The following is a 27,772-nucleotide window of genomic DNA, read 5'->3' as shown; positions in this document are numbered from 1 at the left end:
AATCTTTCTCTCAAACACTAAAAATTACGCCTCGTCGGTTGTTGTCATCGTCATTGCTTCTGCGCCATACATTAGGACGGACATGATAAGAGGCTTATAGAGTGAAAGAAATTTACCTCTCAGTTGCCAACTTAATACAAAACAACACTTGCTGGCAAGAGAGATTCTCCGTAGGATTTCAAGGCTGAAATTGTTATCGGTGTTAGTGTTGGTTCTTAAATAAACGAAGGCTTTTACAACCTCAGAATCATAACTGGTTCCGGAGGATGGTTCCGTGTGTAGAAGGCCACATAGGGCCAGATAGCCGTTCACTTAGGAGTGACCAGGACGATTCTTCTGCATACGGTCCAAAAAGCTCACAACTTCCGGGCTTAGCCCAAGAATCCTCTGCAGAGCTTCCGAACACCCGTTCGAGAGCGTGCTAATGTGAGAAGACGAAGCAACCCAGGATAGCTAGTTGTGCGCTGGGATTGGGAGACGCCACATAAATATCGCCGAACGAAAACACGCACTAAGCCTCGGATGAGAACATCTACGGACTAATTAACAAATATTTCGAAGCGTAAAGAACTGCGGCATGGAGCGCAGCGCAACCCATTATGCAAGCTTCAGTACAACAGGCAATAGATAAACCCAACGACCCAGCCATATGCCGTAACAAGGACGTCACTGCGTTCATCCGACACACATCGGTATCGGGACAATCGGTATACACATAAATAGTGAGAGGCCACCTCCCTACCCTTACTGCATCCTGTCAGCATGAACAGTGCAGCACCTTTTGGCCGACTGCAGGCATTTTATGAATCTCAGGAAAATAAGTTTCGACAACCATCTCTCTTCGAAAGTGCTAAAACTAAAACAAAATGTATATTCTATGAATTAACTTTTTGCATTACTTAATTTTTTTTATTAATTTATGTGTCGACTGTAACTGCCTAATAACTTTGATTTTGTATTAAAAAAATAATATTATTAACTAGTGCTACTTTTATTGTAAAATAAGAATTTATTCTTATTTTCCATATTCTCTTCTTCTATACTATAAAGGTGAATGTCTGTACATTGTCCGCGCATCACTACGAAACGACAAATCAAATGACGTAAAAATTTTAATACATTCATATTTTCACCCAATGAAGGTTATAGGCATGTTTTTATGATGGAACTCCCTTCCCACAGCCCCCAGGCCGCGCCACCACTCTCATTCGTCACTAATAATCGAATATTTGCTTAAATTTAATCTAAAAATCTTAGTTTTTCCTATTTCCCACTATTTATAGCACACTCTAGACTTCATAATGCGCACAAGCGGAGCGCGAGCGGGGCCGCGGGTTAGGGCTGGTACTAAATAAAATAAAATAAAGTTTATTGATGGCGGGGGGAAAGTGCGTCATTTGTCTTTATAAATTTCGGTATATCGGTCGAGTTCTAAGCTATCGTTTAGTGCAGTAAAACAACGATATTCAACAAAGTTAAAGTTCTCAGGTACAAAAATAATTACACATTTATATTTTATTTTATTTTATTATTCTTATTCTTTATTTTTAATATGTAGGTATTATTCCTTTTTTAATCTGAAAATCTGAAAAGTCTGCAAAACCTGAAAAATCACTACCACCAACAGAATATTTCCAACCATAATTGCTTCCAACAACAATAGAAAGTGAATAAATTGTTCAACAGCAAATAAATACTTACCAAAACTAGCTTCGCTTACTTCCTGATCATCCATATCATCCATGGACGATAGTGAATCACAATCAATGCTAGCATTCGATGAGTTCATTTGTTGCATCTGTTGTTGTTGTTGTGATTGTTGCTTCTCTGGCTCTGTGGCACCACCGTCCATAGAATTCGGCGACATCACTGTGCCATTCCCACAAGTCTTATTGTTGCTGGCGTGAGTGACGTTTGTATGGGCACTATTGCTATCGCTAATGCAGCTGCCATCAGGCAGAGTTGATACGATGACTACTGCACTAGGCCGCTGAGTGGGCAAACCCCCACCCGCTGTCACCTCGTCAACAGCCTGCAAAACCGTTGCCCGGCTATGGCCCATTGTTGCAATACTGTTCATGCTTTGTACATTATTTTCATTGCTATTGCTGTTAGTGTTGGTGTTATTGTTGTTGTTGTTATTACTGCTTTTACTGCTGCTACTGTTGCTGCTGCTGCTGCTGCTAGCTCTGACAATTTGGCTGTGATTGCTGCTAATGAAATTATTGATAGTGCTTGTGATGCTTTTACTGTTGGCAGTGTCAGTGGTTATTAATGTGGACGTTGTTGTTGTTATTTGGTTATCAGGTGAGTTGTTGTGATGCTCGTTATTCGCTTGGCTATCCAGCGTCAAAATGTTAAAATTATTCCCTGCATTCGCATTCAAATAGTTGACACCCGCAGTCGCAACAGTGGGACCGAGCACTTCTGCTTGCTGCACCTGCTGTTGCGGCCGTGGTTGCAGTTGCTGGTGATGCCGATTCGTTACTGTGCGCCCATTTCTATTGCTGCCATGCCCCCTCTTCGAACGGCTAGTATTGCTGTTATTGCTATTGTTGCTATTATTTCTGTTCCCACTCGTTGTTCTGCTGTCTGTCGGCACGGTAGCCATCACACTGGAATTTAGTGCAGTCACCGTGGTTGCAGCAGCCGTGACCGTGACTGTGGCCTTTGAAAAATTCGCCTCAGCATCGTTGATGGCTTTCAGGGGCAAGTAGTGCGTCACATGTGTAACCTGCGCCGTCTCGCAGCTCGGCATGTCCTTCGCCTCTGTGGCAACGTCGTCCTTGACATATAAAATATTCGAAAAGTTCGACTCGACGTCATTACCATCGTTAATCAAATCGTTTGCAACAATAGTTTTGGCAGGCACCAGCACTTGATTAGCCTCGATATTTATGAGTGAAATATTCTTAAAATTACTATCCGCCGACGGTGAATTGGGGAATTTCAGGTCACAAAGACTGCTAAGCGACACGCCATCAATATTCGCATCAACGGTACGGTGATCGAGCAGCGCGGATTGTTGAATGCAATTGGTAAAGGCGGCATAATCGCTCGTTGGCTTCAAACTGCCCGACCCTTGGTGGATCGTTTTGTGCTCGTATATGAAGGGTGTGACCGGGGCACTGCCAGCGCTAAGCATTTGATCTTTGTGATGATGCGTATGTGTTTGTATGGTGTTGCTGTTGTTACTACTATAACCACTGTCGGACAGCATTGGAACGTTAAAGCCGTCCATTTTAGGACGAAACTATGAAACACTTATACTGATATTGAGAAATGTATTTATATTTTGTACACCTATTTGTAGTAGTAGATTTGTTAAGTCCCAGGTACAATTTCTGAAAATAGAAAGAGAAAAATTGTTGTAGAAAAATGTCGCATAATAAATAAATAATAATTATGCTTTTTTACAACTATGAAAATTTGTCAAAAACACTCTTTCATATTTAAAATTTCCATACTTTCCTTCACACAAATTTCACCTCTAATTTTTTAAAACAAAACAGTTTAAATTAACCGACCAAATATGTTCGATAAATAGAGATTTACTCTTAGACACAAAATTACGATTTGTTTAAATGAGTACACCCGAGGGAGGGGTAATCTCTCCACTTCTATGGAACCTAGACAATAATCTTCTTTAGGACCTTCAAAAAATGAGAGGTAAGATAATTTCATATGCCGATGATATTGTAATAGCAAACTCGGGTAAACACCTTCCAACACTGTGTGAACTTCAGCAAAAATCTCTCAACACACTATCTCTTTGGTGTAAAAGTCGAGGAGAAGTAAATCCGGGTAAAACGGATCTGATACAGTTTAGCAGGAGACATAAAACACCTGCTCTTAAACAAACAGGAAGGGCTAAATATCTAGGACTTGTACTGAATAGAAACCTAAATTGGGGGCTCACAGGCGCAGAGAGTACACACAGCTATGACGGCATTGTACTCCCGCGGAAGGCTAATTGGGAAAAAATGGCGGCTGGAACCCAGAATGATACCACAATACAGTGGTTAGAAGAATTTTCTACTTGTAGTATGGTGGAATACCTTTGAGAAGGGTGTGAACATTAAAAGAGTTGACAAGGCTCGCATCTATTCCTATAACTGTGCAATGTTAACCACACCATCAAAAGCATTATATGCGACATTAAACGCCCTTGCCGTAGATCTTCAGGCAGGATATATCACGCGCAGAGAGGCAATAAGGTTGAACACTTTAAGTAAGTGGTCAAACACGGACTACGGCCACGGTAAAATCCTGGCTGGCATTTTGGAGCTTGCCGGTCAAGTGGACTATGCATTCCCGCCCACACTTCCCATTACCACGTTCACAACCCTCCTACCATCGAGGGAAGAGTGGAAGCGGGACGATTTAAGACAGGACGAGTACATCCATGTATACACAGATGGATCAAAGGTGTATATTCCGAACATCTCCTTAATTTTTCGGATTCCCGACTACTGTAGTATCTTTTAGGCTGAACTGTTGGCAGGTTGTCAAAAAAGTCTTGCGGTATTTTTATTGAATTTTCAATTGTCCATAAAATTGATTATAATAATGCGATTTAAGTCAAATATGTGCCGTATTCTTCGATGACGAGTTCCCAACGAGATGCCAACTTCATAATGCCCCTCTTATAGAAGCTCGCTTCCCTATTGTCAAAAAACTCGGAGAGCCAATTTTCACAGGACTCTCTTGTGGACAACTTCCGACTACCAAGCTCGTTCGCCATGGACAGAAATAGGTGGTAATCACTTGGTGCGAGATCCGGACTATACGGTGGATGCAAAAGAACCTCCCATCCGAGCTCCCGGAGCTTCTGGCGCCACCAAAGATGTGTGTGGCCTGGCGTTGTCCTGATGGAAGACAATTCGGCCTCTGTTGATCAAAGATGGCCTCTTCTGCATGAGTGCTGCATTCAAGCGGCCAGTTGTTGGCAGTACAGGTCCGAATTGAGCGTTTGGCCATAGGGGAGCAGCTCATAGTGGATGATTCCCTGCCAATCCCACCAAACACACAGAAGAACCTTCCTGGCCGTCAATCCAGGCTTGGCCACCGTCTGGGCAGCTTCACCGCTTTTCGGCCACGACCGTTTGCGCTTCACGTTGTCGTAAGTGACCCACTTTTCTTCGCCAGTCACCATCCGCTTCAAAAACGGGTCGATTTTGTTGCGATTCAGAAGCGATTCGCATGCATCCATACGGGCAAAAATGTTGTTTTGCGTCAAGTCATGTGGCACCCATACATCGCGCTTCTTTTTGAATCCAAGCTTCTTCAAATGGTTTATAACGGTTTGATGACTCATGCCCAGCTCTTGGCCGATGCTACGGCTGCTACTATGCCGGTCTCTTTCGATCAATTCAGCGATTTTATCGCAATTTTTGACGACAGGCGTTCCGGACCGTGGCGCATCTTCGATCACCTCTGCACCAGAACGAAAACGTTAAAACCATCATTGTGCGGTGGAAATGGAAACTATATCGGGTCCATAAACTGCACAAATTTTATTGGCAGCATGAGATGCATTTTTGCCTTTATCGTAGTAGTACTGTAAAATATGCCGTATTTTCTCTTTATTTTGCTCCATGTTTGCGACGCTATAACTCACCAACGACTAAAAGCAAACAACAATTAATCAAACACGTATTAGCACGTGAAAAGAGCTTTCCAAAAAGCTCTAGCGTGAACCGATGCGACGAATACAACTAGAACTACGCGCTTGCAAAGACAAGCTTGCGGAAATACCGCAAGACTTTTTTGACAACATTTAAAAGCCGTGATGCTGGACAGTATGATGCAATACCTGGAGATGATATCTGCATTTTCACTGATAGTCAGGCGACGATAAAAACCCTCAAAGAGCAGTCGACAACCTCCAAGGTAGCCATGAAATGCCCCACATCTCTTAACGAGTTGTCTGAGTCATTTCACTAAAGGTAACATTGGTTCCTGGCCATTGTGAAATTAAGGGTAACTGCAGAGCCAAGTTCGCTGATGAGTATACAGACAATGACACAGGCATACCCTTACAAACATGTGAGCTACTTAGCTTTGAGGAAATTGTAAGAACAGCGAATGAAAGATGGTGTAATGAAACCACTTGCAGGATCGCCCGACAATTGTGGCCGACTCTCAAAGCTAAACGCACAGAACCTTGCTAAGCCAAAATAAGCACAGTCTTAACACACTAATTTAAGCTATAACGGAACACTGCCTAATATTCAGACATGCCCAGAGGATGGGTGTGTAAACACATTACTTCTGCAAAAGAAGTCCAGATAAGGAAGAGGAAGAGACGATCTCGCACCTTCTGTGTCATTGTCCTGCTCTATCCAGAGGTAGGTATACCATTTACGTAGACAATCCTTTAATGAATTCGAAGATCTCAGTACTGTGTAAATCCGGAATCTTCTAAAAATTTTGAGAAATGCACACTGCTTTTAAGACAGATAAGGATAAGTTTCCCCCGCGGTATCATTACGAGCTATGAGCCTGAGTGGATCCCACAGTGGCCAACCGTTTCAACCTAACCTTAAATGAGTCCTGTGAGCAGAGTCTTCTTTACGGACGCCTCTAATTTAGTTACATCGTCGATCAAGAGCTTTCCTTGAGCACATTTTGTGCCGAGCTTTTTCAATCCTTCCCCACATACATAAAGCGTTTATGTCAAGATACATATGTCAAGACTCTGACCAGTATTTCGCCGTGTTTGATAAGATTGCGAAAAAACGTTTTCTGTTTTTCTAAATTCGTCCAGTAATACTGAAACTTTTTAATAATCCCGTAATGATTTTATCTAAAGGATGCTCTATGGCTGTCTGTAAAAGGGGTAGCTTCTTTAATACTTCACAATGACCAAAAATCGTATGATACCCCGGGCCATGTTCGAAGATCTGATTTTTATTTGTGAGCGAAGTGAGGCCATACAAGTTTAAAAATAATCTCGTGCGTTTTGAATATATCGTTCATTTACTGTAAGTGTCATAATAAACATATAAAAAAATTCTAGATAAATATGCAGAAATGACCATCAGCTCTTCTTTTTTGTGGTGTAAAAAATGCTGACGATATTTGTTAACGTTAACTCATTATGGTGAATTAATGTATTTACTTTTATTTACGGAGGCATAAAAAATTTAAAACTTTGAAGCCATTTTTCCCCCCGACGTTTTGGTTTCTTCGATTATGACACTCTTGCAGCAAGTGTGGATATGTAAATTTTCGGTAAGCTTCTTATACTCAGTTTGTTCTCTTGAGCTCATAGTAATAAGTGGGTTTCTTTCATGATTAAATTTAGTACAGGGAGCAGCGATCGCATACTGAAACGGATTCGTGGTTTGCTAGTCAAGACTTAATCCACAAAATTTTATGCAAATTGATGGCCCTGCATGCGTTGCATGGAAGCTGCTCACCAAGGATGATATTGTGGTCAATTTATATTTTTTTTATTTACAGAAATTTTTGTAGTGTTCATGATATACTATATTCTCGCAGAGCCAATACCCTTTAGTTTACAAAATAACTCCATATTAATGAAACTTTAAATAAGTGGCTTGAAGGAAAGAAACATATAATATTTATAAATTATTTTGAGTTATACAAAAAATTCGATAAGCATTTGATGAATTTGAACCATTTTAAGGCGAATGATTATATTTATATGTATAATTGGCGCGTACACCCTTTTTGGGTGTTGGACCGAGCTCCTCCTTCTATTTGTGGTGTGCGTCTTGACGTTGTTCCACAAATGGAGGGACCTACAGTGTCAAGCCGACTCCGAAAGACAGATATTTTTATGAGGAGTTTTTTTTCATGGCAGAAATACACTCGGAGGTTTGCCATTGCCTGCCGAGGGGCGACTGCTTTAGAAAAAACTTTTTCTTAATTTTGGTCTTTCACCGAAATTCGAACCTACGTTCTCTCTGAATTCCGAATAGTAGTCATGCACCAACCCTTTCGGCTATGTCGGCCGCCAAGTGAATGATTACTTTAAATAAAAATAGATGGCGTGGAACCATAATAGGGCACGTATATACAATATATGAAAAAAAAATCCCAAATCGGTTATTTCTTGTATTAAGTCCATGGTTACAGATCCAACAGACTAGCGGTTTTTTCAGGTCTCGGAAATATCCGGGATCTTGAAATCTATTATTTCATTTATTAAGACTATGGTTACAGAGATACAAAATTACTTAAATATAATATTTAAAGATAAGCTTTAAAAGTAATTAGAATTGAACTGAGATAAAAATAGAGATCTAGAAAGGGCGAACTCAAGATCGAGTCTATTATGCCACGATGGAACGATATCGCGAGCTGAGGAGGGATGTGGGAAGACGTGAGCTCGAAGAGCTTGAGATGCTAGGCGACAGCAACATGGCCCAAAAATTGTATCAAAATGTCAAGCGCCAGACCAAAGGTTTTAAGACCGGGGCCAGCTCCTGCAAAAACGAAAACAACGATTTGGTGACGGATGAACAAGTCACTCTTAGGTTATGGAGGAATCACTTCTCCCAGTTGATTAATAGTGGATGTAGCAGCATAGATGAGGAAGTAGATACCGATACCCCAGACGCTGACGATGGAATCATCGTGCCTCCCACCCGTCCTAGATTAAGCGAGATTTCAGGCAAAGCGATTCGCTATCTTGTGCTCTGCTATCAAAACACAGGGAGTCTTCGCATCTTGGACAATATGTTAGTGTTGACAACCAACAATTCGAAGTTGTGAAGGACTTTATCTACCTTAGGACCAGTATTAATAACAGAAATGACGTCAGCCTGGAGATCAAACGGAGAATAACTCTTGCCAATCGGTCGTACTTTGGGCTCAGTAGGCAACTGAGAAGTAGAGCTCTCTCTCGAAGGACTGAACTGGCACTCTACAAAACGCTCATTATTCCCGTTCTAATATATGGCGCAGAAGCATGGACGATGTCACCAGCAGATAAAAAAGTTTTGGGAGAAAAATTCTACGTAAGACCTTTTTCGCCCTGCGCGTTGGTGAGGAGTACCGCGTACAGTGGAACAGTGAGTTGTATGAGCTACATATATAGGGGCATGGACATAGTTAAAGGTGTAAAAATACAGCGGCTACGCTGGCTTGGCCATCTCACCCGTTTAAAAGAAAACGCTCCAGCAAGGCGAATTTACAACACGGTACCCCAAAAAGGAAGGCGTGAAAGAGGAAGACCACATTTCCGTTGGAAAGCCCATGTGCTGCAGCCTGTCTCCACTCGAGATTTCCAATTGGCACCAAAGAGCGCAGGACAGAAACAGCTGGCGCGCCATTTTGAATTCGGCCAAAACCGACACACGGTTGTAGCGTGAGTAAGTCTATTAAAAATTCTATTAATTTCATTAAGATACCTAGTAATATATATATATATATAATTGGCGCGTACACCCTTTTTGGGTGTTTGGTCGAGCTCCTCCTCCTATTTGTGGTGTGCGTCTTGATGTTGTTTCACAAATGGAGGGACCTACAGTTTTAAGCCGATTCCGAACGGCACATATTTTTTATGAGGAGCTTTTTCATGGCAGAAATACACTCGGAGGTTTGCCATTGCCTGCCGAGGGGCGACCGCTATTAGAAAAATGTTTTTCTTAATTTTGGTGTTTTACCGAGATTCGAACCTACGTTCGCTCTGTGAATTCCGAATGGTAGCCACACACCAGCCCATTCGGCTACGGCGGCCGCTTACCTAGTACAGTAGGTTCTGTTTTTATGCGGCTTTTTTTTATGCGGTTTTGAAATAGTGCGGTTTTTTTTTTAATTACAAAATGCATGTCGACCTATCGGGAATTGTACATATAAACAAGATTCTAAAAAAGCTAAGCAAAAACTCATCACAGATTACATCAGAAATGCTAACCCTACAAGTATGGAACCGCCTGCATAACTATCTAGATCAGACGTTTCCTAAAGTGACGAAAGTGATTTTACGCCAAATCCTAAATGAACGCGCAACATGTGGGTATTGTCTGATTCTATTTCTGACTTAAATTTATTTTTCGATTCTGACGTTTCTTAAATAAAGTTATAATTTTCAAAAATACAATATTTTGTTTATGCGATTTTATTTAATTTTTTCAGATTCATGCGGTCTATGGAACGTATCTATAGTTATAATATGGGACTAGTGCCCTTTTTTATGCGATTTTATTACATTATTTCAGATTTATGCGGTTTTAGCATTTGAGACGTATCTATAGTTTTACTATAGAGCTAGTAGCTTTTTTTATGCTGTTTCTTGCGGAACGTATCTACCGCATAAAAACAGAACCTACTGTAATAGGTGAATAATTTAAATAAATTGATTTAAAAATTTTACCATGCAACGGAAAGTGAAAACGCAAAGCCCTTTGGGGAATCAATGTTGCCACAGAAAATGTCATAGATTATGTCAAGCACTTTCACTTTTCTAACCAATACTAATAACATTATATATCATATGTTAGCTGAAGTATGATTTTCGTAAAATGGCATCTTTAACAACAATTGAAAAAGAGCTTAAAAGAGAAGAAAGATGGTTAGATCAGCAAGTTCTGGTCGAGCTTACAAGGTTCCACTTATACTAAAGGGGATTTTCAACTGGCACGGGTCGATTTTGGCGCCCTGTGGCAGCCATTTTCTTTTGGTGACATCTGTCAAATCTTTTGTTTATTATTCAGCTGTTTATGCCAAATCATCGTGGCAAGCTACACGATTGAACAGCACGTTCAAATGATAAAACTTTATTATCAAAATGAGTGTTCATTAACGCAAACGTTGCGCGCATTGCGCCCATTTTTCGGTAAACGTGGTGGCCCTTCTAATTTCTTATGGCCCATATTGAACCATATGGACCTAGACGACATATGGTTCCAACCGGACGGCGCTACGTGCCACACAGCAAACGTCATTTTATTCCATTTCAACATCTAACCGCCCTTATTGAAAAACCCTTTATAAAATCGTATGTGTTCAAACCATGTTGACGTAAAGTAAGGTTTGGCAAGTCATCAAGAATTGTTTAACACCAGAACAACGCTTTCAAGTTATGGAAATTTACTTTAACGAAAATAAATTTGATCGCGGCTTTCATAGAGCACTTTGTCCATTTTACATGCGTTTTACCGCTGGCGACATCACACTATGGGCCAGAAGACCAAAAAATTTAGCCAAAAGTCATTGAAAGATTTTTCAAAATGCAATATAGTATCATAATATAGATAAGTGAAAGTAGTTATTTTGTAAATGTTATAAGTTTTAATGAAATATTTAAGCTTGTAATATAAGTTAATATAAATGTAAGGCTTAAATGATCACCATATAGCTATTGTTCTAAACTGTCACTGTTTTACTGAAATGTAGTATTTGTCATTAATTATATTGCATTTTCTCATTAGTTGCAATCATGTAGTATGTGAAAATAGTCAATAGCTGAAAAAATAAATCTGATGTTAGAAATATTGAGAATAATTGTGAAAAATTTTGTTTTTTTTTACTACTTGTTAATACGCCGATTGAGCCTTGCGCAAAACTCCAGAAGCTATAAACAATTTCTTTACATTAACGTCTTCAGTAGTTCATGTGTAACAAGCTAAAGGTGCGGTTTGCTGCGGTTTTTCATTTTCTTTTTAAAAAAAATGAAGTTTACTGATCTATGCGCGAGTTGACTGTATATCAATCATTTGCCAATAGGGTGTAAAAAGTTAACCAAGTATTAAGAGTCACACAATTTTAACTTATTTAATTCATAATGACTTCATTGAAGAAAAAAGAGGTTCTTCAAATTGTTAGGTAATAATGACATGAATATAACCGTTGATTCAATTTTAACTAAAATAGGTATCAATAAATCAGATGTAGGTTGTAAAGGATTGGAACGCTTGAAAAATGCTTTAAATATTTAAACTATTTAAAAAGAAATGCAAAATATCAGCATTGCAGTAGGCAAATAGCTGTCTTTGAGTCACAAAATTCAGAGTGGTTAGATTCTGAATTTACTATTCCTGACTTAGACCTCACAGCTAAAATAAGTAAGACTGAAATACTTAAAAGAGGTCGTCCATCGCTCGATTTTGCAGAAAAATCTACTAGATCGAAAAGACGAGAAGTGTCTAAAATCAGTGAAGAACATGATAATGATCGTCAGAAACTATTAATGGCTACTAGTCATGCGGCACGAGTTTCAGGGGAAGCAGATTTGCGATCGGTACTTAACGAACTTTCAAAAAGCGAGGAACAGGCTAAGAAAATTAGAAAAATAATGACAACACCTTTTCCTACAATAGAAAAGAAAAGCCCAGAAGTGGCTTTAGCATTTCTTTTCGATAATTCTATGTCTAAACAAGTCTATCAGAATATGCGATTAGCGACCAAATCTAGTGGAGCAGACATTTGGCCTGCGTATAATGCGATTAGAGAAGCCAAAGAAAAGTTAAGACCGTCGAAAGAGTCAATTAAAATTTCTGAAACGTTAGCTGAAGTATCACTTCAAGAACTTTTAAACCACACGGTGAATAGAATAATAGAACTACAAAGAGAAGTTTTACACTGTCTTATTCAAAAAAATAAAATTACTGAGCTCAAAACTGTTCTGATGTGTTCTTGGGGATTTGATGGGAGTAGTGGGCATTCGCCTTACAAACAAGGTTATGATTGTGTCAATGAGAAACAGACTCCTACAGATGAAAATCTGTTCGTTACTACACTTATCCCCTTAAGGTTATCAAGTGAAGTGGATGTAATTTTGTGGAATAATCTTACATCTCAATCTCCAAGATTTTGTCGCCCTATTCAAATTCGATACGCAAAGGAATCAACAGAAGTAATTCTTGCCCAAAAGAAGGCCATCGAAGAACAAATTCTGAAATTACAAGCCTTTGAAATTTTGATTGAAGGCTGTCGTCTTAAAGTACAATATACATTATTAATGACTTTAATTGACGGTAAGGTATTAAATACGATCACCAACACGCCATCAATGAAATCTTGTGCTATCTGTCATGCTGTTCCTAAACAATTTAACGATCTATCTAATATAAAGAGTGTGAAATTTATGCCTCATGAGGAGTCACTGTTACATGGAATCAGCCCTTTGCATGCCTGGATAAGAATTTTCGAATTTTGCTTACATGTTTCTTATAAATTGGTTATCAAAAGATGGGATGTCAGAGGTGCTAAGAATAAAGAACAGGTAGCATTAAGAAAACAAGAGGTGCAATCAATTCTGTGGGAAAAAATGGGACTCAGAGTGGATAAACCAAAGCCTGGAGGAAGTGGTACCAGCAATGATGGAAACACAGCTCGCAGGGCATTTAAAGATAGTAAACTTTTGTCTGATTGCCTTGGTCTTAATCACGAATTGCTTCAACGTTTTAAGGTAATTTTAATTAGCCTCTCTTGTCATCTTCCTCTCGATTCAAGTCGATTTGAAGAATTTTGCACCTCTACTGCAAAACTGTATGTCTCGCTCTATTCGTGGTACCCTATGTCTCAAACGGTTCACAAAATTCTTATTCATAGCGGAGAAATAATAAAAAACAGCATCTTACCGGTAGGTATGCTCGGAGAAGAAGCATCTGAAGCGAGAAATAAGGACTACAAAAAATTTAGACTCCAGCATAGTAGAAAGCATAGTAGGATGGCAAATTTGGAAGACTTGTTTTGTAGAGCTATGGACACCTCTGATCCTCTTTTATCGAGTTTACGTTTAAAAGAACGCCTTCAACAAAAAGTTCAATTATCTCTTCCTAAAGAAGTGCAACTTTTATTGAAAGAGGTTGAAGTAGATTCTAATCAATCAGGAAGTACCAATTACGTACAGGTAAGTGAAGAACTAGACGAATATGAAATTGAGGAAATTGATTTTACAGAAAAAATCTTATATTTAGACGACATAGAATTATCCGAGGAAGAAGACTCACAATCTGATGTAAATGACGATATTTGACCTCTCGTAGAGCAAGCAATTAGTATTTACCTATTTTTAAAAAAATTTATAAAAAAAATAAAAACAAATAAAATAATATTTAAAAACTTAAAAAAAATTTAAAACAACAAAAAATTAAAAAAAAACAGAAGGCGTCTGAAGTCGCACTGTAACCTCCTCGTGGTAGATTCCGGAAACTACAACTTATTATGTAGGCTAACTGCAGGCGTGTCTCTTTATCTGACATATTGGATCCACCATTTTCAATTGTTTAAATCTAATTGCAGATTTGTCAACAGCGATACAAAAAAGCCCGAGTAACAAGTTTCAAATTAATCAGATAAAATTTAAAAAAAAGGTCCGCATAAGGGATTCGACATTTTTAATTTCTAAAATCTGGCAGCAGATTCATAATCAGCGCCCCCAAAAACCCCTAATGTAACCCCTGGTAAAAAATAATTAATTTTAAAAAATTTATGTCCGCCATATTGGATCCGCCATTTTGAATTGTTGAAATCTGACTTCATATTCGTAATCAGAGACCATCAAAACCCCTAAATACCAAATTTGGTGAAAAAAATCCAATTTTTTAAATTTCATGTCCGCCATATTGGATCCGCCATTTTCAATTGTTGAAATCTGACTTCATATTCGTAATCAGAGACCCCAAAACCTGTACATAGCGGTATTAAAAGTTATAAATTGTTGGTGTTTTGAGAATTATGAATTTTGGCCACTTATAAGGGTCTCCTGGCCCATAGTGCATCAGCGGCCCTTATTTCTTTCACCGTTTATTGTGAATGGCGAACGTTATTGAGCCAACTGAATTTTTGTTTCCAAAATTTAATCAGCTAAACATCGACGACATCGCTTAACAATCGATTTAATTCAATATTCAAGCCACAATTGACACCATTGAAAAATGGGACTGATCGAATGGGCCATGTAACTTGTAGCCGCGGCGGACATATCTCGGATATCATATTCAAAAATCAAATACCATGAAATTATTTACCAAATTATAATAAAAAGAATTCCTTCCATAAATATTTCTGTTTTGTATTATCATTTAAAGTTCTCAAGCTTTTAAAAAACACCCGGTAGTTTTGTATGGTAATATATTCTGTATTCAGAATTCTGTATTTAATTAAAATTCTTGATAAAATTAATTAAATGGTGTTTTTCTAAATTCTGTCCCATAAAAAATTCTATAAATGAAATTCCGAGAACCGTACGGATAAAGAGAAAAAAGTATGCACTTAAAAATTATAAGCACCCCACAAATATAGTTCATACTTCATCAACGACTACAGTTAAGTCTCAAACTTCTTTTCAAAATTTCATCAAAAATTTCCACTTTTGAACCAAGCTAGGTTAGGTTGGAATGGTTGCCCAAGGAATGAGCACACGAAGATAAACGGATTCGTCCTTTATGGTACCATTATGAAGGAGGAAAGGTGAAAGAGAAAATCGATGAGATGAAAGGAGATGGCGGGGAGAGGTGGTGGTGGGATGGTTCGCAGGGTGGGTTTAGAGTGTGTGGATTATGAACGATGACTGTGCTGCGGTTGCGTCGACCGCTTTCTTCTTCTACTTCTTAATTGGCGCGATAACAGCTTACGCGATTTTTGCCGAGTTTAACAAAGCGCGCCAGTCGTTTCTTTCTCGTGCTAACCGACGCCAATTGGACACACCAAGTGAAGCCAAGTCCTTCTCCACCTGATCTTTCCAACGCAGAGGAGGCCTTCCTCTTCCTCTGCTACCACCAGCTGGTACCGCATCGAATACTTTCAGAGCCAGAGCGTTTGTATCCATTCGGACGACATGACTCAGCCAACGTAGCCGCTGGATCTTTATTCGCTGCGCTATGTCTATGTCGTCGTAAGGCTCATACAGCTCATCGTTCCATCGTCTGCGGTATTCGCCGTTGCCAACGTGCAAAGGTCCAAACATCTTACGCAGAATCTTTCTCTCGAACACTCCAAGCGTCGCTTCATCGGATGTTGTCATCGTCCAAGCTTCTGCGCCATACATTAGGACGGGCATGATGACAATCTTGTAGAGTGTTAGTTTTGTTCGTCGAGAGAGGACTTTACTGCTCAGTTGCCTATTTAGTCCAAAGTAGCAGTTGTTGGCAAGAGAGATTCTACGTTGGATTTCAAGGCTGACATTGTTGTCGGTATTAATGCTGGTTCCTAAATAAACGAAGTCTTTTACAGAAATATCTACTACCACCAAAAGAACTTCTCCAATAAACATCGGATTAGTTTTTACAGAACCCCATACTAATAGGCCATCTGAAGGAATATGATACAAATATTTAGATTTCCAACATTTGAAATTTTCCCCTCTTATCACTGTGCGGCGTGAAAAAGAGGTAAAATTTCACGTCTTAGATTTTTAATGATTATGTTGTGGCTATCAAATAAAGCAAAATAGCAAAAAACAGAAATCATAATAAAATAATAACATAACAGCAGTTTTGCATGCTCTGAAAAACAAAGCGCATTGTTATTGTTTTTGCACTTAATTACATTTCATTTCATTTAATTGTTATATTTGCATCAAAGTATTATGAAAGTTTAAAAAAATATCGCCACTAAATGTAAACAAAAAAATGTGCTTAAAATTGTAATGATGGGTATCTGCAAAACTCTACGGAGTAAACCAGAATTTAAAGCTTTTTTAAAATGCGTTTGAGCAAATTGTACGTTCACAAACCGCAAAAGGTCCACATCGATTTAGTAATGGATCTACCGGAAATAAGTCCAAAGTTAGTTGAACGGGTATGGGAAAAATTTGTTTTGAAAAGCTCGGAATAAAAAATAATTCGCGCTCTAATTTGTTAGCGAACTTTTTAGAAAACCCCATAAATAACCTTTAAATTTAGAAACCTCAAATAATAACCCATGTCGTTTAAGACACATCAAATACTCGAATGCAGCGAAAGGGTTAAAAACTGCTTTGTAAAAAATTGTTAGCGAATCAAGTAAATAAGGCGCTTACCTAATAATGCTAGTATCTCTAAAAAGCAGTTGTAGTTGTTGTACTTGCTGTTCGCACTGCCTTCGCCATCAACGCCGTCGTCGACGAAACTTCTGCCACTGCCACTGCCGCTGCACATGCGTTCTTATAGTTATTTGTATTTTTTACACCATTTCTGGTTATTTTAGCACGCCGAAGCAATACATACTTGAGAATGATGACAAAACAAGTAAATAGCCACTGCGAATAGAATGCAATAACAATGAAGATGTTGAAGAAGAAGAAGCACACGAAATCCAGTTGGGGCCGAAAGCAAAAGTGTTCGCCAAGTTGTTTTTTTTCCAACTTGTTGTTTTGTTACTTTTCTATACACAAACACTTACACAAACCGACGATCAAACAAACAAACGAACGAGCGAACGTACATACGTGTGTACGTACATTCATACATAAGTACCGCACGAATTCGAGTGTGAACGACGCGAATGCGATGGGAAGCGGATGAAATGAAAATTTCGCAAGAATATCACAACGAACACCGTATATGAAGAAGTCAATAAGAATTTTGTTGAGGAGGAAACTGGAATATGTGCATACACACAGTACAACAATAACGATGAATTTATGAATACAATGTTGCTGCCGCTCTTATTGTTGTTGTGGTTGATTATAATTAGCACGCCGATTGATGTCTGGAACACGAATGTACCGCACCGACTTAAAATGTACGATAAAGCTGCGCAAAGTAAAAGTAGAAGTGTAGATCCAAAAAGGCAAAAAATATGATTGCCGTACAAAACGAGTAGGAAAATTGTTGAAGAAAAATAGCAGCAAACAAGACTGAAATTAAAGCACGCGATGCGAATTTTATGTGTGTAAATAGGTGATGTAGTAATGGTAGTGAATGACGACGATTGCTGTTTAGCAAGCTCGTGAGGTGCTGCCGCCACTAAGCCGCAAGGGGGGAAGGTTATACATAGATCGAACAGAACGGCGGCAACTGCGGGCAACAACAACAAAAGCACACACGAACAATTTTGTACACATATACACCCAGCGGTCCACAAGTTGCGCTACTACTAATTCTACTTCCACTTTCAGCTTCACAGTCCTTCTTGCTATCTCGCTCACACTTGCACAATCTATCACTGGCTCATTCACTGACTGATTGCTTTTGCGATTTGCTCGATATGTGCATATGCACACACATAAGTATATATGTATGTAATAGTATGTAGACGCTCCCTGTATACCACTGCCCCTTTACTGGTTTACGCCAGCCGTAGCGCTTATTTTCCTTTTGCTTTTGCTTTTGCTTCGTGATTTGTCTCGCCGTTCTATTCAAGCAACAGTTTCCGCCAGTGCGCTAGCTGCAAAAGCTCATTGTCTGTATACACAGCAAATGGCAATATAATGTTTCCGCACTGACCCCCCTTTTTTTAAACTTGCTTCCTCTTCTTCTTCTTCTTTATGGTGTTGTTCTGTTCTGTATCTACGATTTGTGGTAAATATGAGGGATACATGGACACGGACGCAGGGGCAGTGTGCTATTTCTCTTCCTTGTAATAATTTTGCACTGCTGCGTCTATTCAGTACCACACCAAATGTATGTAACTGTTGTTACTATTGCTCCTCCACACAATCTGCCACTCCGCAAAAGTTGCTTTTACTTCCTTCTTCGCCCCGGATCAATGTAATGCTGCTTCTTCTTGTAGTGCCTATTGTAGTTGTTGGTGCGTAGAATTCAAAAGTGAAGTGCTCCAAATTCGCCGATTACTTTGGTAAGCCTATACGTCGGACCAAAGCAAGTTAGCGGCTACACAGCTGGTATTTCCGCGTCCAACTTTACAGATACCTGCGCTTACACTTCAAGTTTAACATCGAAAATGGCATCTGCAGGTCTCGAAGATTGTCTTAACCGATACTATTGACTTCTGATTGACCACTAATCGTGCCTAATTCAATTGTTTTATAATTGGTACACCGCGGCGGATGAATATTTCTGCTGGTGCTGCAAAACCGCTTAGTTGCGGTTTCACTTTGTTCGTTATGAGTTTTAGATTTATTAGTACACAATTATTAGGAACATTAATCCCGCACCGCTGCGAAAGCTCCAGAACGGAATTGCAAATTGCAGTCGAATTCAAAAAATATCTTACGAATCGCTTGCAGCTGTAGCAGGGGTCACAACTAGTTATCGTCTCGTCGTCCGACGTCGCTACCCACAAGACCTCATCGTATACACAGCTGCAAGCGCACAGACAGTGGTAACGCCAGGTACCAGTGGCAGTGGGAGGGGTTCACTCATATATGGGAACAGTCCCACTCTAGCTATGACACAACAACAATGCCCATTATTCGCAACACCAACTACTCTATATATAATATATTAATACTTGCGTGGACTTCGCGGTTGCTCCCGAACGCGAACGCGATAATTCCTTCAGCACACTTCACTTCACTTACTTACTTACTATACACACTATACAAGAAGACACTGCTTAACTTCATTTCAATTTGTGTACTTTTCGAAGAGTAGAAAAAGTTCTACATACAATTGTGCAATTCGCACAATTCAACAATGAAATCTCCTTCTTTTATTGCGTATTTTGTATTTTTTTCACTTTTTAATTGTTACATTACGTTACGCAGCACTTGATTTAGATTATTTGAATATTTCACTTTAATTTTGCACTGATTTACGATATTTAATTGGGTTTGTTTTGGCTGCAGACGGAAAATTAGGTCTGTAGGCCAAATTCGCACTCTCAATCTCGACTGACACGAATGCGAACGGAACGGGAACACAGGCGAACGCAAACGCTGCAACGAAGAATGGATCACAGGCACGGGTACGGGCACGAAAAGCGACAATGTGCGATAGACGATAGAAGACAGATGACAGAATACCGAAGGCAGCAGGCACACAGGCAGTAGGAAGGGCGCAACACACCAACAACAGCTACCAAAGCTACGACACAGAAACACAGTGCCAGAACATCCAAAAAGCTAAAAAACAAATGACAAACACAGCAAAAAACGACTAAGCGCGACGACAATGAGGATGTGTTTGTGCTTGTCTGTGGTGCGATGGAGCGTTGTTTAGCTGTTGCGTTGGGAAGGTATCGCTGTTGCTTGGTTGCTTGGTTGCTCTGTTGCTGGTGGAGTCGAGGAGAGCGCGCAACGTTTATGTTCTGGATACACGAAGAACAGCACGAAAGAGGATATGCCAAAACTTAGTAAAGGTTGGTAAAGTTTTCATGTTCACGTTCTTTTGTGCTTATTTCATGTATGGCATACCAACACACAACCACTTTTATTTCATGAACAGCTGCCGTTGTGAAGAAGTTTGGCTCGTCATTTGCACTTGGCCTTAAAAATCATTTGAAGAACAAGGACGGCAGCAACCGTGCGAACGCTGACCAAGCAGCAACAGCGACAAGAACGAAAAGTTTAAGCATAAGCTTTTAGCGTAAGCTCGAACTGCTCGCAAGTTAAGGCAAAAGCACGATATTTATATTTTGTTATTGTTTTTGCTGGGATACAAAAAAGCTTTATTCTGTGCACTAATTTTTGTTGATGAATTCAAAAACACGCGCGTGTGTGCATGTGTGTGTTTAGTAAACATCCAATAGCGTACCTGTCATTGTTTGGCTAATTGTGAATGAGTACAAAATAGCTACATAATAATAAACTTGGTCACCGTAGTTGAATTGCTGTGTGTAACTACCATTCCATACGACCTGGGTTCGAAACCCGTTGTGGACATGAAATACCAAATGATAGAAGAGTATTTTCTAATAGCGGTCAGTCCTCGGCAAGCAATGGCAAACCTCCAAATGTATTTCTGCACAAAACCCCATTTACTGCTCGGAGGCGACATAAAATTGTAGGTCACCCATTTGAGGAACAACATCAAGACGTGCACCACAAATTGGAGGAGAAGCTCGGTAAAATACCTAACAAAAGATGTATGCACCAAAAATCGCAATTCTCAGATACCCTTTCCTTGGTCTTGCGGATTGACTTCGGCTTGCGGTACTGAAACAAGTAACAGATAACTGAATTTTTTGTGCAGTCAAACTTGGTAAACAAAATCATGCGACCGAAACTACGGTTTTTTTTATCTGTTTGTGTTTGACAGCAAATTGTTCACATCGTGACGTCGTAAACGAAATTGATAAATGTCCGAACAATACATCACAGTTTCCCTTATTGCTTTAATCGTTGTGGCTATTATATCTAGCTCCTGGTGACGCTCAAGCATGCATGCTCTGCAACTTATATGTGTGCGTGTCGGGTGCTTGACGCTTATATCTAAAATTTTTGATTTTCATCATGCAAAAGCCGACAACAAGTATGTGTGACACGAAGCAAGTACGAGTGTCACCCGACACGCACACATATAAGCCTGCTGGACATGCATGCTTGATCGCCACCAGGGGCTAATACAGCCACGCTACACTTGCGCTCACATAATTAAGTCGAAGGGACTTATTTTTTTACAATATTCGCCATATTTTTCATGGTAAATTTTTTCGTTAATTTTTATATTGTATAACAAAAGCCTTCTAAATCAAAAAACCAAATTTTGTACGAAAATCACAAATTTCAAAAAAGTTTAAACTTTTCATTCAGAGTTTTCCATTCATTTTTTATATTTAATTAAGTAAAAGTTTGAAATCTCTTAAAATTCGCGTTGATTTTTTTATTTTTTTTTTTTGTTTTTATGTGCATATACAGCATATGTTTGGAAAAAACCAGCACGACCGAAATCCTAACAGAATTATACATTTTTCGTTTAATCCACAGTTACAAGTGAGCCAGCCATTGACAATTTGCATGTGAAATGATTTATATGGGTTAGTAACAGGGCGAATTGAATATCTAAGGTGGCGCGCGATTTTGACAAGTCTGACGTCAGCTCCCTTCGCAATACAAAGAAAACGAACAAAACAAACAAAAGTAGGAGAAATCACATATTTGTGAAAATTCAGTGAATCGCTTGAAATTTAGTATTCTGATTTGTGAGATTTAAACTAATCAAACTAATGAAAACGAAGTGCCGTGTTTTAAATTGTGAAAGCATAAGTTAATATGAAGCCTCCAGATGCAGTTTGTTTGCGTCTTTATGCGGAAGACACCATGGCAAGAAAGTATGTGTGTCTGCGTATAATTTTTTCGTTTGGTTGTTTCCATTGCTTTCGCCTACTCTTCTTCTTCACAAACAAGTAATTCCTCTTCCTTGTTGTTGTTTCATGAGCTTGTTTATTCATGGGCTCTTACGACACGGCGAATTCGGAAGGCGCAATCGTGTATTCTATCATTCTTGGGATAGTAGTTTGCTGCCAGTTAGTTTACCCATAGGAAGCAAATGGGGTAAAAATATCTAATTTTTTTTTTCATTAAAACTTGGTAAAATAATATTAAAAATACGTTTGAAATAAAATTCACAAGTTGTCGTCGTTATTTTAAAGATGTTTTTGCTTCAAAACTTTGATCAACTGTTTGATTCGAAAATGAGTTGTGATTTTGAAAAATAACCTTTTTACATCTATGCCAATTGTGAAGTTTCGTTATTCTTCTTATGTGTGACAATTTCATCTAACTCATTGAATTCTCCAGAGGGATCTACATACATTGTAAAACTCCATATCAAGCCACTTGGTCTTATCGACTTCGATATTAAGCCTTGTACTCAATATTTCGATATTCCTTGCTAAAAGATCAAATTAATCATAACGAATCTGATAAGTGAGACGAAGTACCTCCTGTCTTCAAACAAACAGTCGGCGCACTCGCGTGTCAGCACCCACGTCACTGTTGACAGTAATACAGGGCCGTCGAGGTAAATCCGGAATGTTGAACTTAAAAACAAAACTATTGGATATTTACTCAAAAATAATTTTATTTGCACTAAACTTTGTATAATGTGAGTACACATATCATAGTTGAAAATTATTCAATGTAACCTCCATCTCGTGCAAATACCTGCTCCAGCCGGGACCTGAAGCGCCCACATGCGCGAGCTACCTCCTCTTTGTCCATTGTGGTCATCACTTCCTCGATGGTTGCCTTCAGAGTGTCCTTAGTGTGAGGCTTCGCGTTAACTTTTGCTTCAACTGTGCCCCACACGTAATAGTCAAGAGGATTGCAGTCTGGGCTTGAAGGTGGCCAAAAATCTGGTGACCAGTGGTAGGGCAGGTTGTTCTGGAGCCAAGCCTGAGCCTTCTTTGCCTTGTGAGCAGGTGCGGAGTCCTGCTGAAACACATATCATCTTCCAACAGCCACGTGGTCCATCCAGGGTTGCGTTTTTTTGTAGCCAAACCACTCAATTATCTCTTTAGGGCTTTTTCCGGCGCGAAGTGGCTCTAGTATCGCAGCTCTTCTGTCCTGCTCTCGACTCATCGTTTCATTAGCACTTACTCCGGTACTCCAATGTCAATCAGGAAACAATACACTAAAAATATGTCCCTTTATCAGCGGTTTTAGTCTTAACGCTACTGCTCCAGAGCCTTCGAAATGTTTTCCGGATTTACCTCGACGGCCCTGTAATTTCGAGGTTGTAAAAGACTTCGTTTATTTAGGAACCAGCATTAACACCGATAACAATGTCAGCCTTGAAATCCAACGTAGAATCTCTCTTGCCAAGAAGTGCTACTTTGGACTAAGTAGGCAACTGAGCAGTAAAGTCCTCTCTCGACGAACAAAACTAACACTCCACAAGACTCTCATCAAGCCTGTCCTAACGAATGGCGCAGAAGCTTGGACGATGACAACATCCGATGAAGCGACGCTTGGAGTGTTCGAGAGAAAGATTCTGCGTAAGATTTTTGGACCTTTACGACGACATAGAGATAGCGCAACGAATAAAGATCCAGCGGCTACGTTGGCTGGGTCATGTCGTCCGAATGGATACAAACGCTCCGGCTTTGAAAGTATTCGATGCGGTACCAGCTGGTGATAGCAGAGGAAGAGGAAGGCCCCCTCTGCGTTGGAAAGATCAGGTGGAGAAGTACTTGGCTTCACTTGGTGCGTCCAATTGGCGCCGGTTAGCACGGGAAAGAAACGACTGGCGCACTTTGTTAAGCTCGGCCAAAATCTCGTTAGCGGTTATCGCATCAATTAAGAAGAATAATCTGATAAATGTGTTTATCCATAATTAAAATTTTTAAAACAGATTTTTCCGCAACCGGTACTTAAGTTGAAGTCGGCTGGGTTGGTCATTGAAGTCATATCGTTTAATATGTACATATATAAATCTAGTTTTCGATTTCAGAGACAAATGGTTTTTTGAATTCGAATTTTGCATTTAGGGTATTAAACCGAATGTTTAGCAGCTTTATCGACATAACAGCGCCTTATTGGCACGCGCTGTAGTATTCGAAAAGATGTGTACTGCTGATTTATGTTTTTGGCGATTACATTCGTAACGGCCAAATGTTCCTACGATAGCTTTAACACAATCAATAAGTGCAGCAATCGCGATATTGCTGCTTTAATTTTATTTTTTATATTGTTTAAAACATTTGTCTTTTTTTATGTCGACATAAAACGAGAAGCAACCTAGTCAAAACAAAACAAAAAAGTCGCCGTAGTCGAATTTTTTAGTAGCTCGAGAGAACCAAGAATGGCTGAAAAACAGCGTTCCGAACTTCATAGCGCCCACACAATGGCTCTTAAGTTCACCAGACCTGAACCCGATGAATTTTTCTTTTTGGGCCATTTTGGAGAGCAAAAATGGAAAAAGTCATAGTCTGCATTCGGGCAGCTTGTGATTCGTTTCTGAACCGTCTGAAGGCCATAGTCAAGGCAAAAGGTGGTCATTATCGAGCAAAAGTAAATTGATTCTTAATTTTGTATTATTTTCACACATTTTTTACTTTGAATTGAATAAAAGAAATTTTCCAAACTAAATTTATGGCCTTTCTAATTGGTTACACTTCGAGTACCGGGCCCTGTATATTATAATAAAAAAAATTGTGGGACCATATGTTTGAAACTTGAACTGAGGATTTCAGATCGAAAGGAAACGTGCTATTATGAAGCTTCTAGGTTGTTAATGTAGCGAACAAGCGCGAAGCACGAATTTTTTAAACAATTTTGGTTGAAAGCAAAAAATCTAAGAGAGTGATGTGGATAGATAGATAGATATATTGATCTACTTAAACTTATGGAGAAAATGTGTATGTAAGGAGGTACCGCAGTATTCAAACAAAATCACACATTTTTCCCAATTAGCAATGCGTTAAGAAAACACTTCGTTCGGTGACATTTTTAAAGGCGTGCGTGCGGGTCACTTGGACTGTTTTTGTTGAGAAACATTTGCTGAGTATATTACCCTGCAAAGCACGATTACCAAAAACTCCAACCCATTTAAAAATTCAGAGATGCGAAATCCAAAAACCAACATACTTATATGAAATGAAATAAGTGACATTTTCATCTTTTTCACTAGAATTTATGCACCTCATTATGCACCGCGGCCGCCGTAGCCGAATGAGTTGCTGCTTGACTACCATTCGGAATTCACAGAGAGAACATCGGTTCGAATCTCGGCGAAACACCAAAATTAAGAAAAACATTTTTCTAATAGCGGTCGCCCCTCGGAAGGTAATGGCAAACCTCCGAGTGTATTTCTGCCATGAAAAAACTCCTCATAAAAAAAAAAATACCAGTCTAACGGTTAGACGCGATAGAAGTGAAACTTTCCGTAAAACAAACTGAGAGAGAATGAGACGAAAGCAGCATTAGGAGCGGGATAATTATAGGTTCATTATAATATTGCTATAAAGTTCATATTTTATTTTCTTCACTTTATTTCAACAAATGATACGAGTGGCTTATTATAGCTAAAATATGATTTTTACGTTAAAATCGCTACTTAAAATCATTGGAACTTTATCGTAATCTTTTCTAAGTATCCGCGATACTTCTGGTGTATACTTTATTAAATTTTCGTGAATGAATTCCGTGATGCTATTTATTGATTGATTCGGTGAAATATAAATTGCCACAATTAAAACTGTTTTTCCATTGCTCAATCTGGTTTCGCATGCACATATTTCTCCCACTATAGAGAGCTGAACAGACAGTGATTCTAGTTGCTGTGCATTCAGATCTATCTGTGGAGTTACAATACGAGCACCGTCATTTTGATTGTGGTATATTGTAACACCGCCTGCAATTGTGGTAAATATTTAAAAATGAAAATATTTACGAATATAAAAATACGGACGCAATACAGCACACACGGTTGCTATTATGAGCGTCGTAACGCGTATAATACACAGACATACTAACATACACGCAAACATTCGTAGGACGCTTGGTTTGAATTTTTTATACATATGTATGTATGCTATACTATGGCCTAGCCTATGTACGTACATATTGTACATATTTGTGTTCTGAACTTCCAGCAAAACAATGCTTATTAATATACACATATGCATCTACATACAACCGCACACACAGGCCACTCACTTTATTCCTGTAAATGCGTATGTCGTCCAAAGCTAAAATTCTATGCCTAGCGACTACAAGAACAAAATGCATTAATAGGCGCAGGCGTAGCGGCCATCATCCTAGTTGCCATAGCGCTGAACAGTCGCGGCGGCGCCGAACAGTTTCAACTATTGTACTGTGCAACAAAAACTCATCATCAAAAAATTGATTCATAAAACGAGCCGCCCATATGCTAATTTTCTCGACAATTCAAAAATATTGAAATATTTAGCGTAGAATTATTTGCCAATATTCAATTTTTGTCAAGTCGAGTGCCCGCGGCTCCGTAAATATGTTTGCACCCATATATGTATGTAAATCTATGTTTCTAAATGCTCGACAACCGCAGCTGCCTGTTCAAGGTTACTGTACATTAGGCCGGGTCGATTTGTGGGAAGGCAAAAAAATCGCCCATTGCTCTGTGAAAATCATATTCTAGGGATCAGAATAAGAAATTTTGCCGAAGGAACCATACCTCTAAAACGATTTCTGATGTCCCCCAATATGGGTCGAACTTTTTAGTTTCTTTTCTATAACTCACATTCATTCATTTACATATGTTCTGACTAAATAAATTTCTTAAGAGAAAAAATAGATAATATTACAATATAAATAAATAAAAATAAAGAAAAAAACATAGCCATTTAGCTGATTTTTTCATGTAAAGGCCAAAAATGGTGATATTTTGAAATTGGGGGACATCAGAATTCGTTTTAGAGGTATGGTTCCTTCGGCAAAGTTTCTTATTTTGATCCCTAGAATACGATTTTCATAGAGCAATAGCGATTTTTAAATCGACCGCCCTACTGTACATGCAATGCTGTGCCTATGAATGTGCGCTGTGCCTATGAATGCGCGCTGGATTTCTTGAGAAATTTTACCGTATGTTTTGCTGTGGCGAGGCACATATGTACATACACACAACATATATACATATATCCGCATATATACATACATATATAAATTCACAAATTTAAATTTGCTTATGCCATCCTTCTGTGTGCCTGGTAATGAAGCATTTTCTATACATACATATATATACGGATATCTTTTTTCTTCTTATTTTTGGTGTCGCTTTTTCGTTTCATCGAGTCTCAAATCACTCCCAACGATTCTAAAGAAGTTTTCACTTCAAAAATATCTATCGTTCGGAGTCGGCTTGAAACTGTAGGTCCCTCCATTTGTGGAACACCGTCAAGACGCACACCACAAATAGGAGGAGGAGCTCGGCCAAACACCCAAAAAGGGTGTGGGCGCCAATTATATATATGTATATATACTCCTACTATACACATACATATGTACATATTTCACAAATGTCGAAATAAAATTTGGCAAGTCTTTGTG

At 39.1% G+C, this 27,772-nt stretch overlaps 1 protein-coding gene and 1 long non-coding RNA gene across 2 annotated transcripts in view; one reads left to right on the top strand and one right to left on the bottom strand.

Moving 5' to 3' along the window:
• LOC128860929 (nuclear hormone receptor FTZ-F1) overlaps window positions 1–19,680 on the bottom strand; it is a 158,960-nt gene extending 139,280 nt beyond the window's left edge. Inside the window, exons 1-2 of the mRNA XM_054098727.1 lie at window positions 16,940–19,680; window positions 1,702–3,344 (exon numbers count right to left, since the gene is read on the bottom strand). Of these exons, the coding sequence (XP_053954702.1) occupies window positions 1,702–3,241 (1,540 nt within the window). The 5' untranslated portion in view covers window positions 3,242–3,344; window positions 16,940–19,680. The remainder of the gene's footprint in view (window positions 1–1,701; window positions 3,345–16,939) is intronic.
• A 394-nt stretch (window positions 19,681–20,074) lies between these two features.
• Window positions 20,075–20,631, top strand: LOC128860932 (uncharacterized). Its single transcript, XR_008454320.1, has 2 exons — window positions 20,075–20,163; window positions 20,250–20,631. It is a non-coding gene; the product is annotated as an uncharacterized LOC128860932 (long non-coding RNA).
• The last annotated feature ends 7,141 nt before the right edge of the window (window positions 20,632–27,772 follow it).

This window comes from Anastrepha ludens, chromosome 4 (assembly GCF_028408465.1).
Source record: "Anastrepha ludens isolate Willacy chromosome 4, idAnaLude1.1, whole genome shotgun sequence".
In the NCBI taxonomy this organism is placed as follows: Eukaryota; Metazoa; Arthropoda; class Insecta; order Diptera; family Tephritidae; genus Anastrepha; species Anastrepha ludens.
The sequence above is the reverse complement of the archived record's forward strand: the minus strand, read 5'-3'. Positions and strand labels throughout refer to the sequence as shown.